Source organism: Centrocercus urophasianus, unplaced genomic scaffold (genome assembly GCF_019232065.1).
Source record: "Centrocercus urophasianus isolate 14NV4802_14NV808 unplaced genomic scaffold, USGS_Curo_1.0 seq_14, whole genome shotgun sequence".
In the NCBI taxonomy this organism is placed as follows: domain Eukaryota; kingdom Metazoa; phylum Chordata; class Aves; order Galliformes; family Phasianidae; genus Centrocercus; species Centrocercus urophasianus.
Window position 1 is genome coordinate 50,975,286 of NW_024884586.1, and position 19,806 is coordinate 50,995,091.

A 19,806-nucleotide genomic window follows, 5' to 3' on the forward strand; every position below is an offset into this window, starting at 1 on the left:
AGAACAGGCTTTAATACACAAATGACTGAATGAAAAGTAATCGGCTATGGCACGCAGGACACCAGCCCAGACGAGGTGCTGGCTCACAGCATCAACCTTCTGACACCAGACATGATGTGACAGCGGGCTTCCAACAACTCTGAGTGCAAATGAGATTTCTTACCAGCACCTTTGGCGTTGGTGGCAAACCATTGATTGCTGGCTTCTGTGGGAAGAGAGAAAGATCATCAAGAATGTCCCACGCATTGATGTAACACTAGCTTGAAAGGAAAGATGACACGAAGCAGCTGATCAGACTGAGAGGCGCAGTACTTACAGGAAAATCTCTTTTCTCTTTTTTACGTGGCAGCTGAGGGATCTGTGAGGATCCTTCTGCATTTTCCTCAATGAGTTTCAGCATGCCGTCCCCATTTCCTACAAAGAAGCCCAGGTACACTTTGGAACTCACTTGACATAATGAAACAGAAAATTCTTTGTTGCTCTATTGTTGCTCTTCCCCTGTGTCTAGGAGTAGAGCACAGTGAACTATAAAGCCTCACATGGACATCTCAGGTAGCCAAATCCTTTCAAGGACAGCTGGCCACTCTTCTGCATACAAAGATACACCGTAATTAAGGCTCCTCGTTACCCAAACACTCCTTGGGCCAAGGTCCTTACAGACAGTCCTTCCTGCACGTGTTACTTTATTCGTGCAGGCACTGACTGGCTGAGCATCCCTGTTTGGGGAAGAACATTTTTGCCACGGGTCACAGCTTTAATAGGAACCAGCACACACAATAAAAGGAAAGATGTGCTCTGTGGTCAGCTTGTACTAAACAAACTGTCGACTGAAAACAAAGCTGATCCCAAACTGATTTCCTTTTACAGGAAACAAGTCACCTTTAGGAAATGCAATGCATTTACCCAAGTCGCTGTATCTAGCTGTGAGCAATCCTGGGCTACTGATGCTGCTGGTCATACCAATGGGGGAAGAATCAGCCTGAGGCCCACAGACAGGAATACTCTGCCTCCTATGAGCTGGTGGGGCTCTGTTCTGTGAGTCAGGGAAGTGTTTTATCGTCTGAGATTTCTCATCATCTGGGAGGCTTTCCTCAGGGTAACTGTTTATTCTTGGCTGCAACAAACAAAAGAGGTGATGAGTACCTGGGAAATGGCATCCTGAAGCACACACAAGGCAAATTTTAATTCAAGATACACTGCTGCTATGTTAAAAAGGAATCAGCCTTTGAGGAAAGGCATCTGACAGAAGAACAATCTAAGAGGTATTCCTTCTCTGCAGGAAAAATCCCAGCTGCAGGCAGAACACTGACCGAAAGGACATTTCACACAGCATGCTCTCCTTAAAGCAGAAATACCTAAAGCCACTTTGCCAAGAGCAGTGCACAGTGCAGGAGTTCCCACAGGTCAAGACTGTACAGACCAAGCCAGCAAAAACAAGAAGGCACATGAAGCCTGCCTGTGAGTGGTATTTAACAGGACTTACAACCCGCTGAGAGCATCCAAGGGCAGCACTGCAGAGGCTGCATGAGTGGGGCTTTGCTGCCCCAAACCCGTGAAACTCACAGTCACTTACCTTAGGGGGCAGTGGAGGTGGCCCTGCTCGCTTAAGGGTTGACCTGAAATGAAAAGATGCAGTAGCTGTCTCAGTTAAACCAACAACATGAATAGAATTGCTTGAGAACAAAGACTGTAAATAAGAGAAGCTAGATGCACAGAAAAGACTGACTGCAGTTTTGCACAAATGGAGTTAAACCAGAAGTCCAAGACTGGGGGGGAGGATGAAAGCATGTTAATGTTGTTAGAGGTGTTGTTTTTACTAAAGACTTACGTTCTTTCTAAATGCAGCTGTCAGAGAGCACTGCATGGTAAGCACATCATACAGGTAAAGGGACTGGTTCTGTGCAGCCACCACCCTCCCATTAGGTGAATGTTGCTTTTGTGTTTGTTTTACTAGAAAATGCTTCCTGACAGTGAAAATGCAGCATTTCTGGACCAGCCAGTACGTCATGTCACAGAGCAGTGTCCTCCCCAGATTTGTCAAGGTGGCAAAACAAGACCACTGGACGTCTGTAAAAACAGTCCCAACTGCATCCAAACGCAGGGCCAAGCAGCACGCAGTTCCCAGCCACTCCATGCAGTCTGCAGCTTTTGTTCTGGCTCAGTCCAACAGAGGAGCTGCACAAATCCCAGAGCTCTGCATAGATACCTGCATGCCCACAGCACTGTTAGGCCTGGATGGATTAATCGATGCCAAGTCGGCCTGCAGGTATCAGGTGCTTCCATACACCCCAAAAGAGGAGAGCAAGGAAGAAAGCATCGCTGTGCACACGTTCTCCAAATGGTCAGACAACAGACAAGCGTGCGTTAGACCTTGGAGCACAACCAGCCTTCACTTTATGAGTGGCAAAGCTGCCCGCAGCCTTTTAAAGGAAGAGCTTGTGCCAGAGCACTGCCTGCTTAGCGAGAGCCACGCGGAGCGACCGCCGCTGCACACGAAGGAGGTTCACTCACTCTTCAACATCTTCGCTCCCATCGCCAAATTTTGTAAGCAGTCCCCTAGGTGAAACGTTTGTAAAATTGAGAGTCCTGCTCTGAAGTTCACACGTGCAACCAAATCCATTGGTGACACCGTTAAGGAGCAGCTCCCGGCCCTTCTCACAACAAAGCGCTCTCACTCGCTGCCTTAAGTCCTCCTCAAGTTGGCACAGCCCCTTCCTTCACCTTCCACCTGCCCCCAGGAATCCTAACAGCTCTCTCCCACACTTGCTCCCATCAGCACACCATTCTTTCCCTGCTTGGCACTGTAAACACTGCCAAATGCCTACTAGCAGTGCAATCAAAAAGGGGAGAACAAAGGAAGGCTCTGGGGACAAATGGAGAAAGGCCTTTGCAAAGAGAAAGTAGCAGCAGATGGCCTCCTCTGGTGCTGTAAGCCCAAGACACAGCCTGCTTCCCATCACTGTGCAAACTGCAGTTTCAAAGCTACCCAGGGGCAGGAAGAGAAATTGTGACTGGAGGCTCAGGGCAGCCCTGGGAATATCATTCTGACACAAACACGAATGGATTGAATTTTGCAAGAAGGCAATTTGCAAGTTGTGTCTTAAAAAAAGCCATAAATAACATGGATTGCATGTGCAAATGCATTCTTTAGGATGCTGCTGTGGGACTGAAGTCTGGGCTTCTGCAGCCAGCAAGACTGAGCTGGAAGGGGCTGGCCAGGCTGCAGAAAGCCAGAGCAACCCAGCACCCTGCAGGCAATGCCTCGGCCTCAAGTGCAGAGACCTGAATGCCATCAGCACACATCTTCCATGTCAGCCAGCAAGGAATGGTGACAGCCCTAACAGGAAAATGGAAACATGTCACACAAAAACTGATGCAAGCAAATCTGCATGGCTACACAATTTCCCTACAATGTATTGATTCTGAAGGAAAAAATAGCTGTCAACAGGAACTAGTGAAAAACTAACAGAACAAAGGCCCACCCATCCACAAAACCCACCTCCATGAGGCAGAAAACCTATACAAGTCATTTCTAAATGCTACAGCAACTGGCAAAAGCCATCAAATAAGTTCCATCTCCAGCTACAATGTTTGCTGTGTGGTTTCCAGCAAAGCGATTCTGGAGTGGAACAGATCCATCACCACGGCTGATAAAAGGCCCAGCACGTGGAGAGCTGCAGTGCACATCCTCTCTGTGCAGCCCTGGGGTTATCCAGCACTGCTGGGCACACACAGGCTCTGCATTTCCTGCTCATCTTTTCCAACTGGAAGTGCATTCCAAGTAAGCGGTGCAGATTCAGCACCCAGCAATGTTACGACCGTTCTTTCGATGAGAGGGATTGTGTAAGAAACCTGTGTCTATTGCCAAATTTATAGCCCTAGCAACGTTTGCTACAGATACACTCATTCTGCTTCCACAGAGTCTGGTTTAGACAGCATTAGAAAAGCCACAGAATCAAATCAGGAAGTTGCTTTGCAGGAGGGCAGGAGGATGGGAACTCAGAGCCCACCTCCCTCCTGCTGTCTGCACGGAGCTCACTGCTCACCACAAAGGCTTTCGGGCTCATGGAGCTCATGCAAACAACAGGAATGAGGGAATGAGAGAAGTGACTGTCACTAATGGACAGGCACAGGCAGGGCCTTGAAGGCCTCGTGGAACTTGTACTGTGGTGCCAGCCAGAACAGAAAAATGAGCTGAACTGAAAAAGACCCAAAGGCGATCTGCACCACACAGTCATCCCTCAGGGGGCTGCAGTGTCAGCTGGCAGCTTATGCAAGACCTCACAAAAAAGCCAAAGAAATGTATTGTGTGCTGCTCTGCTCCAAACAAAGCTGGGAAAGGGCTCTGTTTGCCTGGCCATTATTGCAACCTAAAGGCCATCTTCCCTGTGTGTGCACATTGCTACTGCTGAGCTTCCATGCTACTGCTCACAGATTCCAAATCATAGAATGGCCTGGGTTGCACAGGAGCACAGTGCTCATCCAGCTCCAACCCCTGCTGTGTGCAGGTCGCCAACCAGCAGCCCAGGCTGCCCAGAGCCACATCCAGCCTGGCCTTGAATGCCTGCAGGGATGGGGCATCCACAGCCTCCTTGGGCAACCTGTGCCAGTGCCTCCCCCCTGTAACAGGATGCCCAAGGAGGTTGTGCACGTCCCTTTAAAGGCACACGGTGGTAGTTTGCAGCCCAAAGAAGCCACAGACATGTTCAGTTCAGCCCCAACTTGGGCAGAGCTGTGCTCTCACCTCAGGCCAGCTTCAGCCCAGTGGAAATCACAGCTCTGCCTCCAAGCCTGCAGCCTCAAACCCTGAGCAGGATGACAACACCCCCAGCACTCACAGCACTGCATGTGCAGAGCTCTTTTCTGCTTTGCCTATTGCCAAGCCCTGACTGCAGCCACAGGATGTCACAGCTGTATAAGCAGCTCACGAGAGAAGTGTAAGGCAGCACAGGATCCTGAACTCAGCCCTTGCAAGGTTACTGCTTTTCCTTCCAAAAATTACCTCTGGCAGCATCATTTCAGCAGGGTTGGCATACTTGGATGCTTTGCTTTCTACCTACAAGTTTTAAGTAAACCACTGTTCATCATTAAAAGAGATTCAAATCCACTCCTCAAGACAAGGACCAACCAACTGCAGGACAACTGCAAACCAGGTAAAATTTCCTTTCTTTTTTTATTTCTAAAAGGACTTGAGCTGATGGTTTGGTTTTCCAGCTCAAAGTTTCTTCTTTTCAGACTCTATTTTCTCATTAAGTCACACAAAACCCAAGATGTTTTTAAACTCTGTACTCACTTGCTGCTTCCACCTTCAACAAAAGGATTCCAATGCGAAGCAAAATCGGTACCAGCTGCCACAACCTGAGGATGCAGGGATGGTTATTGTTTTTTCCCCTACCAAACAGAAGCCACAGTATGAAAAGGCCTGGGACATTCCCAAGCGACCCATAAGAATAACATAAAACTCCAAAGTGAGGTCATGTTTTACAGTATTGTTACAATTAGTGAAGAAATAATGTCTGCTTTGGCTCAGACTGAAAAGCAGCATCTGGAATGGCACAGTGCCAGTAGCAATTAATAAATAACATGAAAGCAACAATTTACGATGAGAGATGGATTTTCCACTCAGAGCACTTCCAAGACACCCAGCACAGCTCAGCCACCCCCAGACTGAGAGCATTCCTGTCACTGCACATGGAGCAAGGGGACCTCAGCAGTAACCACGTAAATCTCAGAAGTCCCATTCAAAAAGGATGAACTTTGTTTAAAACACAGAAATGGGGTTTTTCTGGAGCACTGAGGGCTGATGGCTCCAAATCACAGTTAGTGGCAGCTGCTTCTATTCACATCGCCTAGAAATGGAGCCCTCATACACACAGAGACCCACAAAGAGGCTCATTAGCTGCTCTTTAGTAAGCTGCTGAGAGCTGGGCTCAACAGCAGCAGCTCGTGGGGCAAAAATTCTGCATGCTGCACTGCTAGGAGCAAGTAGCAAACAAACTGATGACAGAAAGATCAAAGACTCAAATGCAGAACAGCCTCTTCACATTATCAGATTAATTGGCTCTTGTAGTTTTTCTCATCTGAGCATGACTCTGAGCACAAAGCACAGAGGGCAATTCATTTTCTTAAAAATGTGGTGATTGTCTGGGGACCAAGAGCAGTCTTGCCATGACTCTGTGCCTCAGACACATACATACTGCTTGGAGCTGAACTGCAACACAAGGAAAGTGCTACGACTTGAAGAAATGAAGGAAAACCCAAATTTGCCCTTACCATTTCATCCCGAGCTTCTGTTTCTTTCCGCAGAGGGGGCTCAAACTGGAGCTTATCAACTACAAAACATGATGTTGTCTGCTTTAATACACTCAGCATTGTGCTGCTGCCCTTTCAGTGCTTACTGCAGTGAAACACGTGTTGTAGAACGGGGCAGGAACATTCCCAACACTTAACTGGGCTATAAAATGACTATCACTGCAGGTCCTATTAGTGCCCAAATGCTTAAATTTGCCAATGTGAAACACACAGGAAGAGATGAAAAGTAATACCAAGTTGTAATATGAAAGCACACTGATATGTGACTGTGTAACCACACATTATTTTTAATGCACGTGGGGAAAAAAAAAGTAAAAGGCTTTTAACAGTAAGCCTCCTAAAAGGGAGACCTATGTGACTCGGAGCAGCCAGCATTTATGCTACCACAGGCATTTGTCCAAACCCAGAAGGAGTTTCTATGCTCAGAATTTCATCTTACATCCAACAGAATAGAGCATCAATATTGTTATAAAAGGAAATAAAAGGTTTCATAAAAGAAAATGCATGGAATTGGCACACACCCTGGTGAGGACAGCTATTAAAATCACACGCCAGGGTCAAGAAAAGGTTTAACTAATGAATTTGAGGCAGTGTGAAGAAAAACACAAAATCACAGAATGCCTACGGTTGGATGAGAACCACAAAGCTCACTTTGTTCAACACCCTGCCATGGACAAAGTGCTACCATTTTACTGCATCGTATCACAGAATCACAGCATGGCCTGGGTTGCAAAGGAGCACAGTGCTCATCCAGCTCCAACCCCTGCTGTGTGCAGGTCGCCAACCAGCAGCCCAGGCTGCCCAGAGCCACATCCAGCCTGGCCTTGAATGCCTGCAGGGATGGGGCATCCACAGCCTCCTTGTGCCAGTGCAGAATAACAGCGAATGGAGTCATGAGAAAACACACCTTTCTAACTCTCAAGTCACTCTTAATTTTTGGTGCTTATCTGTAATTAGTGATTTTGTTATTTTGTAATGCTTAAAGTGCAATCACAGAACTGGAAGAACTACATTGGCCATAAGAGATTTCTACCTAAACATTACTATGCAGCAATGAGATGAAATGTGAGTTTTAATTTCAGTTTTGGAAAAATGGTGCTGGTTCTGCTGCCCAAGGAGCTGTGGGTGCCCATCCCTAGAGGTGTCCAAGGCCATGGATGAGCCTTGGGCAGCCTGAGCAGGAGGGAGGTATCCCTGCCCATGAAGGGGTCGGGGCTGGGTGGGTTTTAAGGTCCCTTCCAACCCAACCATTGTGTGATTCCATGAAAATATTACTGAAGATTCATGTTTGTGCACTGTTTCTTCTGCTTTTGTTTCTCATACGTGCCAACAACGCAACAGACTTTCCAGGCTACGCAGCTGAACAATGACCCCAACCTCCTCCTACTGGTAGAAACAAAGCACCACCACCAGCTGGGTGAAATACATCAGGAACTTACAGTTTATCTCTGATGCTGTTCTTTCTGCCCTAACATTCCTGTTTGTAGAACGAATCGTATGGCGAATAACAGAATGAGGCTGCAAGGAAATAAAAACAAAAAGTTACGTGGTTTTATGTCAGCTCTCAATCAACAACCAAATCAACAACCAGGCTGACCTACAGAGCTATGCTAAAAGCTACCAAGAGGAAGAAGAGGTGCTGCAGAGTTGCATGCTGTAACACACACTGCCTTTGTGCTAGCCAAGAGCCAGGACCACACTTCCTAGGCAGAAGTGTGACAAACTCTGCTAAGAGTCCTGGTTCCTCCAGCACAGCAACTTACAGGAGCTCTAAAAATGGGCCAGTGCCTCTGTCAAGTTACAGTCATACATGCTGAGAGCAAAGCAAGATATTTAAACTGCATTTGTACCCAAAGCCAGAAAATGAAAGATGCTCTTACCTCAAAATCATCATCATCCACTTCACTGCAGTGTGTGTGGTTGTCGGGATTATTAACTTTGTCCAACAGCTCAACTGCTAAAGATCGTGAAAGACCAGGCTGACCTACAAAGCTATGCTAGAACCACAAAAAAGAGCAAGTTACAGCACACAGCTGATCTGCAACTTGAAATAACAAGCGTTCAGTTCAGAATGCCACTGAATTCTGCCTCTTCTCTGGGGGCTCAACTGTTTCTTTAGCCACAGTGGCTACACTTGATATCCCTCAGCAAGCAAGGAAATGACACACTGCTGGCCAGTTGTAAACTGGGAAGTAATCTCAAACAATTACATGTTAACTTCACTTTTTATATAATAAGCAGCTGGGTCAAGTGCAGCAAGACAAGAAAAATATGAAACAGATCAGTTTTCTGTGTGGCAGGAAGGGTCAACACCTACATGGCTGTGCCTTATGGGCTGATGCAGCCCCTGTACAGAGGACATGCTGTAATTAGCCCTACCAAATGTCAAATAAATCCTTGTCCCTGAATAAAATCTTGCTGCTTCTTATAGCTGACTAATGTCTCTTTCATTCAGATTTCACCACACGCTGTAGGATCAGGGGAAGAACACTGTTCCAGTTTGATTTCCCATTGATGAGTTGCTCACTTTGAAGCAAGAGATCACTTATAGCTGCTGCCAAATGTCACTTACAGCAAGGAGTCTGTCTGCTGTTGGTCTCTTCTTTGGATTTTTTGTAAGTGCTATTTTGACAAAATTATGGAATGTTGATGACCTTAAAGAAAGAAAAATGAGGAAAGAAAATTATTATATTTAAGTTTTCAGGAAGACATTTTTGATTTAAACTACTGAACAAAAGAGATGCACTAAGTTAGAATGCTGCCTAAGCACCTCAGTGCATCCCAGCTTTGAATAATTATGTCACCAAGTTAACAGAACAGGGGAAATACAAATCCAATTACTGGACCTTGCATGGCAAATGTTTCAACAGCATAGAGAAAACAAACTAAGCACACAAGGCACTATTTCAGCTTTTTCCAGGGTCAGCTGTTACAGAACTAAGCATTGGAAATAAAAACTGTGACTCAGGTGCCCAGCAAACCCACGTAACTGATCTTGGCTACGGATAGGAAAATAAAGTTCAAAATTCCAGACAGAGTTCAGTCTTTGCACTGGTTCTTCTTCTGTGGACAACGTTAGCCAAGAATATTTGATTTTGAATCATGTCCTGCTGCTGGAGCTTAGTTCCCCCATCTGCTCTTCAGAGACACTTGGAACAACCAGCGAGCTGCTTCTCACTGAGTCTTCCTTCAGGTGAAGTCACATCTCAAGCCAATGAGTTTAAAACCAACCTATGCTATTGTTCTCAGCCTTCCACCTTCAACAGTGACAAGTATAAAGACAACCTATGAAGAAAAGTTGAGGGAACTGGGCTTGTTCAGCTTGGAGAAGAGAAAGCTCCAGGGAGACCTCATGGTGGCCTTCAGTGCTTGAAGGGAGTGGATAAACAGGAGGGAGAATGGCTGTGTGTGAGGGTGGATGGTGATGGGACAAGGGGAATGGCTTTAAAGTGAGACAGGGGAGGTTTGGGTTGGATATGAGGAGGGAGTTTTTGAGCCAGAGGGTGGTGAGGCACTGGCACAGGTTGCCCAAGGAGGCTGTGGATGCCCCATCCCTGCAGGCATTCAAGGCCAGGCTGGATGTGGCTCTGGGCAGCCTGGGCTGCTGGTTGGCGACCTGCACACAGCAGGGGTTGGAGCTGGATGAGCACTGTGCTCCTGTGCAACCCAGGCCATGCTGTGATTCTGTGAAGTATTATTTTTGTTCATATTGTCTACAACATACTGAGGAAAGAACAGGGCTTAACCTACCATTTTGCTTTTTCCTTTAGCTTTGGTGGTTGAAAATTACTTTTTGACATTAAGAACAAAGCCCTGAAGGTAAAGGAAAAAAAAAAAGTTATTATATGGTGGAAAAAAAATCCATTTTCATTCTGGTATCTAAACACTTTATATTAATACTTTGTGATAAGAGCCATAATGATGAAACTGGATTACAGCCTCTACTGCGTTAGAGGACAGACATGGTAAAGCTGATGATTTTCTTATCTTTAAATAAAATCTTTTTAATGCCACCCATAATCCTGTTAAGCATAAGGTTACGGTTTCTCTACCAATCTGTTCCACTTAATCGCAGCGCTGCAGACACGACAATTAAAAAAACAATTTTAAATCTCCATTTAGAATTTCAATTCTAAATGTAAGCCTGTAGCCTCGGACCGGTGTCTTCAGCACAGGCACAGCTCACACGGCAAGGAGCTGCTTGCTGAAGGAGCCCTGAAGAAGGCTGGGCTGCAGGCAGCAGTGCTGCTGGGGCTGAAGGGGACGAGCAGGGTGAGCATGCTCACCTCATGGGGTGCAGGTCGAACATGGGGGGCTGAAGCTCCGCCAGCTCGATGGCTGTGATGCCGACTGCCCAGATGTCACACAGCTGGTTGTAGCCGCCGTTCTTCTCCACCGCCGCAACCTCTGGGGCCATCCTTCAAAGAGAAGCCATCACTCGATCAGAGAAAAGAGCCAAACAGGAATCACTGCCTAAACATGGAGTCACGCAGCACGACAGGTGACTGCAGGGCAGAGAGCCCCGCCAGAAGGCTGCTGTGCCTTCCCTCACCCGGCAGCAGGGGAGAAAACACACAGGCTGCGCGTTCTACCTGAGGTCACCAACTGGCCAGCAGGGCTAGGAATAGACCCAGAGCCTCATGACTCCTGGTGCAATGCTTTAATGACCAGATAATCTTCCTGCCCTGCGTCCTCCTGCTGCGGGATAAGGAGGGCAGCAAACAATTAAGTGCCATTGTCTGAATTAAGCTGCATGTAGGCATCGAGTCAGTACTGAGCACATCACCCTAAAAGAAAGGCATCTGGTAGAGTCAGAACTCAAAGGCAGTTAATCTACATCCATAATCCAGCTCAAGATTTACGCTGATATGACTGCATATTGAATGCTGTCTCACATGGAAAATTAAGTACTAGAGATGATTAAAAGATTGTTTCAGAACTGTTTTTCTGCTGTGCAGAAGGAAATGTGAAGAAAACTGAAAGACATCTTTGGGTTTATTCATGAGAAGAACAATAAGTTAGTGAGAGAATAAATGGCCATTGGGTTGCCCAAGGAGGCTGTGGATGCCCCATCCCTGCAGGCATTCAAGGCCAGGCTGGATGTGGCTCTGGGCAGCCTGGGCTGCTGGTTGGTGACCTGCACACAGCAGGGGTTGGAGCTGGATGAGCACTGTGCTCCTTTGCAACCCAGGCCATTCTATGGTTCTGTGATTCCATTATGCATTCAGAGCCTGAGAACCCAAGCTCTTGGCATGATTTGTAAATATAGGCTTAGCTTTGCAAGCACACAGCAATGGAAATGGTTTCTTACCAGTACGGGGTACCGATAAATGATTTCCTCTTCGCAATGGTGGCTGTTATTTTTGCTGCTACACCAAAGTCAGCTGGAAAATGAAATCATCATTCATTTAGAAGTCTGATTTTAACTCTCTAATTCCATTCTAGGAAGTGCCATGTTATGAAAAAGCACTCTTTCCTAATGCAAATTAAAAATTCATTCAGCTTCGACAGTTGATTAATAATAAGATCAACTAATGTCAGTGAAGAAATACTTTTGAATTAAAACCATTAGTTTCTACAGCTCACTCACAATCCTGCTCCCCTCCTCACTGGTTTTCCATCTCCCTAAGCAGCAATCTTACAAAATTCAGAGGTATTCAGTGTAATAGTTGAGAGGAAAACCAGCGTCATGCTTTGGAAACAGTACTATTTCTGTTACTTCCAGAGGAGCCATGGGGGGCCATCTGTTCTTGCTTCTGGAGTCAGTCTAGGGGACAATTACCCCTTACTGAGAGCTGCAGACAATCAGATGGTCTTACAGAGCCAAAAGACATTCACGTCCAGCTTTATTTTGATTGCATCTGTACTGTGATAGCTGGAGGACAGTTGTGGACAGATCTAATAGGTTGGCAGGCACATGCAAGGTACAGCGTGCAAGCCAAGTTTAATGGAAACAGTGGAAGCTCCTATCAGTTTCAAAGTTTTTACTTTCTGAGGGGCAGCAAAGCCTCACAACCACTCCTATTTCAACCCAAGATCATGACTGTCTCATTCTGTCTCCCAGGATGTCTCCTTGTCTGCTCCTTCCTTCCTGAAGAGCCCTCACAGCACACAGGCTCCTATGAAGAGGCAGCAGACAGGCAGATAGGAGTTCTGACAGAAGATTCGGCCTGCCCGTGCCCCTCTACATGCAAAGTGGCATTAGAGGAAGCCAGCAACGCTACTCTCTTTAAGTGCCTGCCTGTGGAACCCAGAGTGCTTGACCAAGGAGAGTTTCCTCACCTCCACCTGCATGGAAACACCCAACGCCATACGCTGGGCTGGAGGCACAGCCAGGAACAGACCCTGCACTGCGACAGGCTGCCAGGTGCAGAACTGCCCTTCTGGCTAGGAACAGAGCCAGCAATATCCAGGTTCCAGGGAAAGCTGGGAGGCTTCAGGGCTGGTTGGCTGAGAAAAGCAATTACTGTAGCTTCGTAACAGAATGCAACTTCTCATCTCATCCACGTGTGTGTGCCCATGGAGACACTCCTCCTGCTGTCCTCTACTGACCTCCAGCACCGGGATGTCCTTACACACCAGAGGTTTATGCCACAGAGAACATTACCCAATAAAACTGGTTGCACCAACACAGGAGTTCTGCTGTGATGGGCTTGATCGTTTATAGGAAGCTCAATCACTGCTGCACACGTGCTGCTCAACAAAAACAAGCCCATACAAAATCTGAATGTTCTCCCCAAGGAAAATTCCTGCCTTAAAGAAAAGCTAAAAGACCATTTGCTCAACTCATGATTGTCTGCCAAAATCTCCTATTTGCTTTCTGTCTCCATATTAAATCCTGGCCACTTACCTAACTTGACATCGCCATGGTCTGTTAGTAGAATATTTGCACCCTGAAACATAATAAGGAGAATATTAAAATGCATTGGCAGGAATATTTTCCCACAGTAGAAAGTTTAAGGGTTCTCAAAGTTCCCAGTTACCTTTATATCTCTGTGCATTTTCCCCTTCATATGCAAATAAGCGAGACCCTGGAAACAAAAAGAGACATAACCCTTCATTAGCACACCTGGTAACAGACTGCAAAGCCAGTCCCATTCAATCAGTTTTAATCACTGGATGTATTTTATTGCAAAATCAAATAATTGAGATTTGCAGGTAGGAAGCCTGCTGGGTTCTGTTCCTCATCTCTCCCAGCTGCAGCCAACACACGTGAAGACTCACTCAGTCAGTCACTGTTGAGCATTTTATGCTGGTAAATGGACATTTTCAGAACAAGACTCAGTTCAGGTGCTCTTGCAGCCATCGAGCTGTCTGCCCTGCAAAACCAGTTCCTGCAGCAGCAGGAGATGAGGAACACAAGTGCCAAGCAGGTGACTGGACGGGCCTGCACCCCACCTCCAGCAGAGAGCAGTTCAGCCACAGCTCCTGGGAAAGATGGGGCTTCATGATTCTCTTCTGCAATCATCCATGGATGCAGACAGCGGGGATGGAAATGTTCCCTGCAGAAACACTGCCTGCATCACCTTATCTTGTATTTCTACCATTACGGGCAATCAGAAAACAAAACAATTGTAGCCACCTGGTTTTTTTTCTCTACAAATGATTAGAATTTAATGCCACAATCAAGCAGGCGGTTCAAAACACACCTTTTTTAAGATGTAATTATTATTATTACCCAGTTACTTACCCTTGCTTACTGGGCATTGGCTGCTTTCTGCAACGACATTCAGAACTTTGTCCTGAACAACTTCTGCACTGTGTCAGAACAAGGCATGAAAACTGCCCAGACAGCACTGTGATCCCAACCTGCAAAGACCTGTCTTCCACATTATCACTGCCACCACCAGCATCACCAAGGAGACAGACTGACTTTTAGTATTTCGGTCCTGCAGTGGGATCTACAGAGCCATCCACACGTGCACCAGTGCAAATTACAGCTGCAAATTACAGCACGAAAGCAGCGCTGTTCTGACAACGATTCTAAGCAAATATTTGCACAACCTTGCTGTGCTTCTTGCTGATTTCTATTTATGCAATATGGAAAACTGTCTGATTGGCCTCAAGTAGCCTCCCAGTGCTCACAAATGGAAGTGGTGGTACAGCACTGTCTTCTGAAATCGCTCATCTTCTGCCCCTACTGCCGTGCACAGCCTCTATCACATATGACTACAATACATCTGCAGAACAGTACCTGCAAAGTCTCTCTGCAAACATACGCAATTTGTAACTCTGACAGAGGTCCTGTGACTGAAAACAAAGATAAAAAGTGTGTAAGTCGACAGCCTTTATTTACAGCATGTAAATAACACTGTGAAGAACCGAATAGCAGTACGGCCTTTTTTAACATGGACTGTATTTTACACTGAGCTGAAAAGAGGGTTTTGTTTGTTTGCTTTACAGAAAGGCTTTTTGCAAGAAAAACAACAGCACGTTAACAAAAGACAATATCTACAATGAGATTCCATATGTAATTAGTGCCATTTCTGGTTGCAAACTTCTTAAAGGTCTTTTTTTTCTTTTTTCCCCAGTGCCTTCAGAAAAAGGAGATCAACTACCACTGCACACCAACAATGAATGGTGCAGGGCTGGCAGGAGGCAACTAAAGGCACAGAGGAGCTCACACTGAACAGCCACTGCAGGTACTGAAGAGCCCTGCAGGGGGACAAACCAAGCTCCCGTACCTAAATATCAGGAGAGAAAGGAGCAGTGAGATTGAAAAACAAAGTGCATGGCAGGAGGCATTCAAGGCCAGGCTGGATGTGGCTCTGGGCAGCCTGGGCTGCTGGTTGGCGACCTGCACACAGCAGGGGTTGGAGCTGGATGAGCACTGTGCTCCTGTGCAACCCAGGCCATTCTAGGAGTCTGTGATGCTGGCCCAGAATGGCAGGATGTAAGCACAGAGCCACTGCTGCCACGCTGAGAAGTGCTCTGTACAAAATCTGCTGACTGTAGCTAAAGAAATGCTCATTTCTTCAAGAACACACACATGCAATGCCAGCCAGCACCAACCATCCCCCAGCTTTCAAATTTTCCTCTTTGCATAAATCATTCCAAGGGTACAGAGGTTAAAATGAGTTCCCAAAGTACCATGGTAGATATCTTGGAGGGATCCCCCGCCGCAGTACTCCATGCATATCCACAGCTTTTCACGGCTATCCAGGGAAAGGCAAAACACAGACATCAGAACCCGGCTGATCACTCTCACAGCACACAACTTCCCCCTGACATCCAACCTCCATCTGCCCTCCCTCAACTCCAAACCATTTCCCCTTGTCCTGCTGCCATCTCCCCTTGCCAAGAGCTGACTCCCCTCCTGTCTGCAGGCTCCCTTTAGGTACTGCAGGCTGCACTGAGCTCACCCCAACATCCTTCTTCTCTCTTGTTCAGCCCAGCTCCCTCAGCCTGTCAATCCATCAGAATGAAAGATCAATGACAAGCTTTTAACTTCTAACTTATCAGGTGCTGCTTTAACGATGACCTCCTAACTGCAAGGAAGAAGATGTAGAACAAACAGCTGAAGTTTACCTTCTATCAGCAGGAGCACATTAGACAAGCTCCCCAAATTCACAGTTTCAATCTGAGACTGACAGTACCTAATCACACCTAAAAAATCCTACACGGCCTCCAGAAGAGCTGCTGGGGATTTCAAAATCCAGCTATTTTGTTCCACTGAAGTCCACTTGGGCTGTACAGATGAAAATGAATGCAGCCCTCCAACAAATCCATAGGTGAAGCCTCGTAGACCAAACGGGCAAAGTGCTGATATATATTCCCACGGAGCCAACTGATAAATGGCACTGTTGCACAGAAGTGGAAAATCTCCCCCAACTTGCTGTATCACATTTAACGCGTGCGCCTGCGGACGCAGCCAGCTGGCAATGCCTTGCTCTCAGCACGTCGCATCTGCAGCACCACAACCAGCAGAAATGCTTACCAGCAGCCCAGAGTGAGGGCTCCCTTACAGCCTATACTTTCCCAGCACACAACGCTGCCATTAAATACCATACCCCAAAGCAATTGCTCATGATAAACAGTGAGCTTGTTTTATATTATGAGTGATAGACTCGTAAAATCTGCCCAGCAAAGTGAGTAGGATTGGATATGTTGCAAGAGTCTCTAAGGGAGAAGTTTCTTTCTGTTCCTAGTGATAAAAATATTCCAGCCTTTTGGCCAGCAGAGAAAACAAAGTATTAGTCACTTTTGTGTGTGTTTTTTTCTAAACCCAGAAGAGAACTGAATGGAATTCAAGCTAGAGAAGAACACAGAGAGGATACAAACAATAAACCACAGGGAGACTGTTGTAGGAAAAGCCCAGCAGAAATGCAGGTAATGCAGTGCTATTTACCTGAGATAGCTCCCAAAATAGGCGACTATGTTGCAATGTTTGCATTCTTTTACCATATATATTTCCTGCTGGATCAACGAAAAGTCATCCCCTGAAAAACAGGAAACAGTCACCATTAGAGCACACAAAAACGAACTTTGAAAGAGATCTGAAAGCATGCGTGTAACTCACAAACACCAGCCGTGAGCTTGGATAACTGCTAAGCCTTCGCAAGGGTTTTCTGACACATCAGCTTCTTCAGTAAGTTTTCAACATCAGCCCTTCATTTTCCATTCTTTGATCTATGATCTGCTTTGGCGTGAATATTTCTCAAAGGCCGATGAAGAAAGGCTGTCCTGGGAACCTGTGCTCCATGGACCAAGGCAGCTCCACAAGCACAGAGTGCTCTGGCAGGTAAGGAGAAGGTCCTGTGGGATGGGAGCATGATGGCAGCTGGCAGAGCAACCGTGCTTCACCTGCACACCTTGGCTCACACAAGGCTCCTGGCCACAGGCATGAAGACTACAGCAAGGTAAGGCCAGAGTCACCTTCTGAAGCTGGGAGAGATCCCAGAAAATCAGGTGTGGAAGCACCCCAGGACACCACCATCCTCCTTGGCCACCAGGGCACGCTGCTGGCTCGGGGTCACCCTGCTGGTCAATTGGACCCCAGGTCCTGCAGAGCGCCCAGCAGCTCAGCCCAACCTGTTCTGTTCTGAATGCAGTTATTCTTCCACAACTGTAGGACTCTAAAGCTGCCCCTGTTGAACCTCTTCAGGTTCTTCTCCACTCAACACAGCCTGTCCAGGCCTCACGGAACGGCAGCACAGCTTTCTGGTGTGTCAGCCACCCCTCCTAGCTTTGCACCACCAGCAGACTCACTAATGGTGCACTCTATCCCTTCCTCCAGGTCACTGGTGAAGATGTGGAATGAGACCAGACCCAGCAGCACCAAGCCCTGCTGTTATAGCCTCTCACCAGGCTGTGTCACTGATCACAGCCCTCTGAGCTCTGCCAGACAGCCAGTTCTCAACTCACATCACTGCCCACCTGTCCATCCCACACTTCTAAGCCTACCTACAAAGACGTTATGGGAGACAGTGTCAAAAAGCCTTGCTGAAGTCAAGACTGACAACATCCACTGCTCTCTCCATCTACCCAGCCAGTCATGACAGCACAGAAAGCTACCATGTTGTCAAGCACGACTTCCCCTTGGTGAATGCACGCTGACCACTCCTGATAACCTTCTCTTCCAATTCCTTGGAGAGGGCATCCGGAACAAGTTGTGCCACCACCTTCCTGTGGCCTCTATTTTCTGGGTCCTCCTTTTGCCCTTTCTGAAGACTGGAGTGGCACTGACTTGCCAGCAGCCCTCAGGTACCTCTCCTGTTCTCCACAGCCTTTCAAAGATGACAAGAGAGTGGTTGGACGATCACTTCTGCCAGCTCACCATAGGCTCATCATTAAAAACATCCCATCTCCAAATGCTTTGCAGCACATACGGCCTGCACGCCCACTCAGCCACCACTGACTCACAAGGAGAAGCACAGAACCCTCGTGGCCCACTCTTGTGGCTCTGTTTGGTGACCAGGACAGCTGTATCAGCTACCTGAGCACTCTGGCTGGATTTGCACAGCCTGCAGGACTGACACGCTGCCCCACAGCTCTGCTCATCACAGTGGAAATCTCAGCTCTCGTACACATGAAGCTGCTCAGTCACGTAGTGAAATAACTACGACACACAGAACTACATACATGCCCAGCAAATCCTCAAGGGCTCCTTGAATATTTATTAATTACGTGGAGAAAGACTTCAGTAGGGAAAGAAAACAATAGGAGAGGAGTTTAAAAAAAGATTCTTGACATTTGAAGCACAAACAGTACTTTTATTTGCATAATGAGAAAAAGGAAAGGCAACACAAACTAAGCAACTGATATTAGTACAGACTTCACACTGTGCTGCTTGCTCTATGGGTCACCTTTCAGCTATAGCTTGGCTTGGAGTCGAGCACCCTGCACATCAATGCTTGCTATGAACAAAGAAATGCTGGGTTTGAACCAGGTGGATGAATCCCTCTTATTTCTGTGACAAACACCCAAAGGGAAATCGGTAGGTATTCACAGATATCTCATTTTGAAACTAAAAACTTTACCTAGGAAGTTCAATCTAAGCAAAGTGTGAATGCAAAGAACTCCCACTCCACACCACACTGTTTCCTCTAACACTGCAATTTGTCCAAAAGTTCTGAGAATGAATTGAGAATCCTCAAATCAAAGGGTCTTTGATAAGCAAGAATCAGCGTTTCAGAAGAGCTAAAAGCTGTCACATGAAAATCGGGGTCAAAAAGTGTTCCAAACACCAAAAAAAACCAGTAGGCAGCATCCTGAATTGCCCTTCATTATCATATTGACTGGATCATCTACTGTGGGCCACTGACTACCAGCTAGTGATAATACTAAAAACTGTAACTAGCAGGGGGGAAAACAAAGGAAATATGGTGATTTGGACTAGAAAAAAGACTGCAGCAGATACGAACCTTCACTTACATAAGAGATACCTGGGGAAAAAATAGCAATAATTTGTTCTGCTTTTCACAGAATCACCCGGGCAGGAAGGGACCTCAAGGATCACGAAGCTCCAACCCCCCTGTGCCATGCAGGGCCACCAACCTCCCCATTTCACAGCAGCCCAGGCTGCCCAGGGCCCCATCCAACCTGGCCTTGAACACCTCCAGGGATGGACGGGGCATCACAGCCTCTCTGGGCAGCTGTTCCAGCACCTCAGCACTCTCACAGCACACAACTTCCCCTGACATCCAACCTCCATCTGCCCTCCCTCAACTCCAAACCATTTCCCCTTGTCCTGCTGTCATCTCCCCTTTCCAAGAGCTGACTCCCCTCCTGTCTGCAGGCTCCCTTTAGGTACTGCAGGCTGCACTGAGCTCACCCCGCAGCCTTCTTTTCTCCATGCTCAACAAGCCCAGCTCCCTCAGCCTGTCTTTGTAGTGGAGGTGCTGCAGCCCCCTGCTCATCTTTGTGGCTCCTCTGGACCCTCTCCAACAGCTCCCTGTCTTTCCTGGGGGCTCCAGACCTGCACACAGCACTGCAGATGGGGCCTCATAAGAAAGAGTAGATGGGGACAATCACCTCCTGTCCCTGCTGCCACCC

The 19,806-nt window shown here is 47.0% G+C and overlaps 1 protein-coding gene across 5 annotated transcripts in view; it reads right to left on the reverse strand.

Annotated features, from left to right (window-relative positions):
* Positions 1-19,806, reverse strand: part of MAP4K5 (mitogen-activated protein kinase kinase kinase kinase 5) — a 59,019-nt gene that overhangs the window by 12,171 nt on the left and 27,042 nt on the right. For 2 of the 5 annotated variants that reach the window (XM_042814644.1, XM_042814643.1), the window contains exons 3-20: positions 16,661-16,751; positions 15,403-15,467; positions 14,507-14,562; positions 13,296-13,343; positions 13,163-13,205; positions 11,624-11,696; positions 10,599-10,730; positions 10,063-10,125; positions 8,885-8,966; positions 8,193-8,309; positions 7,752-7,830; positions 6,274-6,332; positions 5,294-5,358; positions 2,512-2,556; positions 1,574-1,616; positions 904-1,114; positions 317-414; positions 164-205 (exon numbers count right to left, since the gene is read on the reverse strand). In XM_042814644.1, coding sequence (XP_042670578.1) covers positions 164-205; positions 317-414; positions 904-1,114; positions 1,574-1,616; positions 2,512-2,556; positions 5,294-5,358; positions 6,274-6,332; positions 7,752-7,830; positions 8,193-8,309; positions 8,885-8,966; positions 10,063-10,125; positions 10,599-10,730; positions 11,624-11,696; positions 13,163-13,205; positions 13,296-13,343; positions 14,507-14,562; positions 15,403-15,467; positions 16,661-16,751 — 1,412 coding nt within the window. The remainder of the gene's footprint in view (positions 1-163; positions 206-316; positions 415-903; positions 1,115-1,573; positions 1,617-2,511; positions 2,557-5,293; positions 5,359-6,273; positions 6,333-7,751; positions 7,831-8,192; positions 8,310-8,884; positions 8,967-10,062; positions 10,126-10,598; positions 10,731-11,623; positions 11,697-13,162; positions 13,206-13,295; positions 13,344-14,506; positions 14,563-15,402; positions 15,468-16,660; positions 16,752-19,806) is intronic. The other 3 variants (XM_042814646.1, XM_042814647.1, XM_042814645.1) reach the window with 3 other exon arrangements.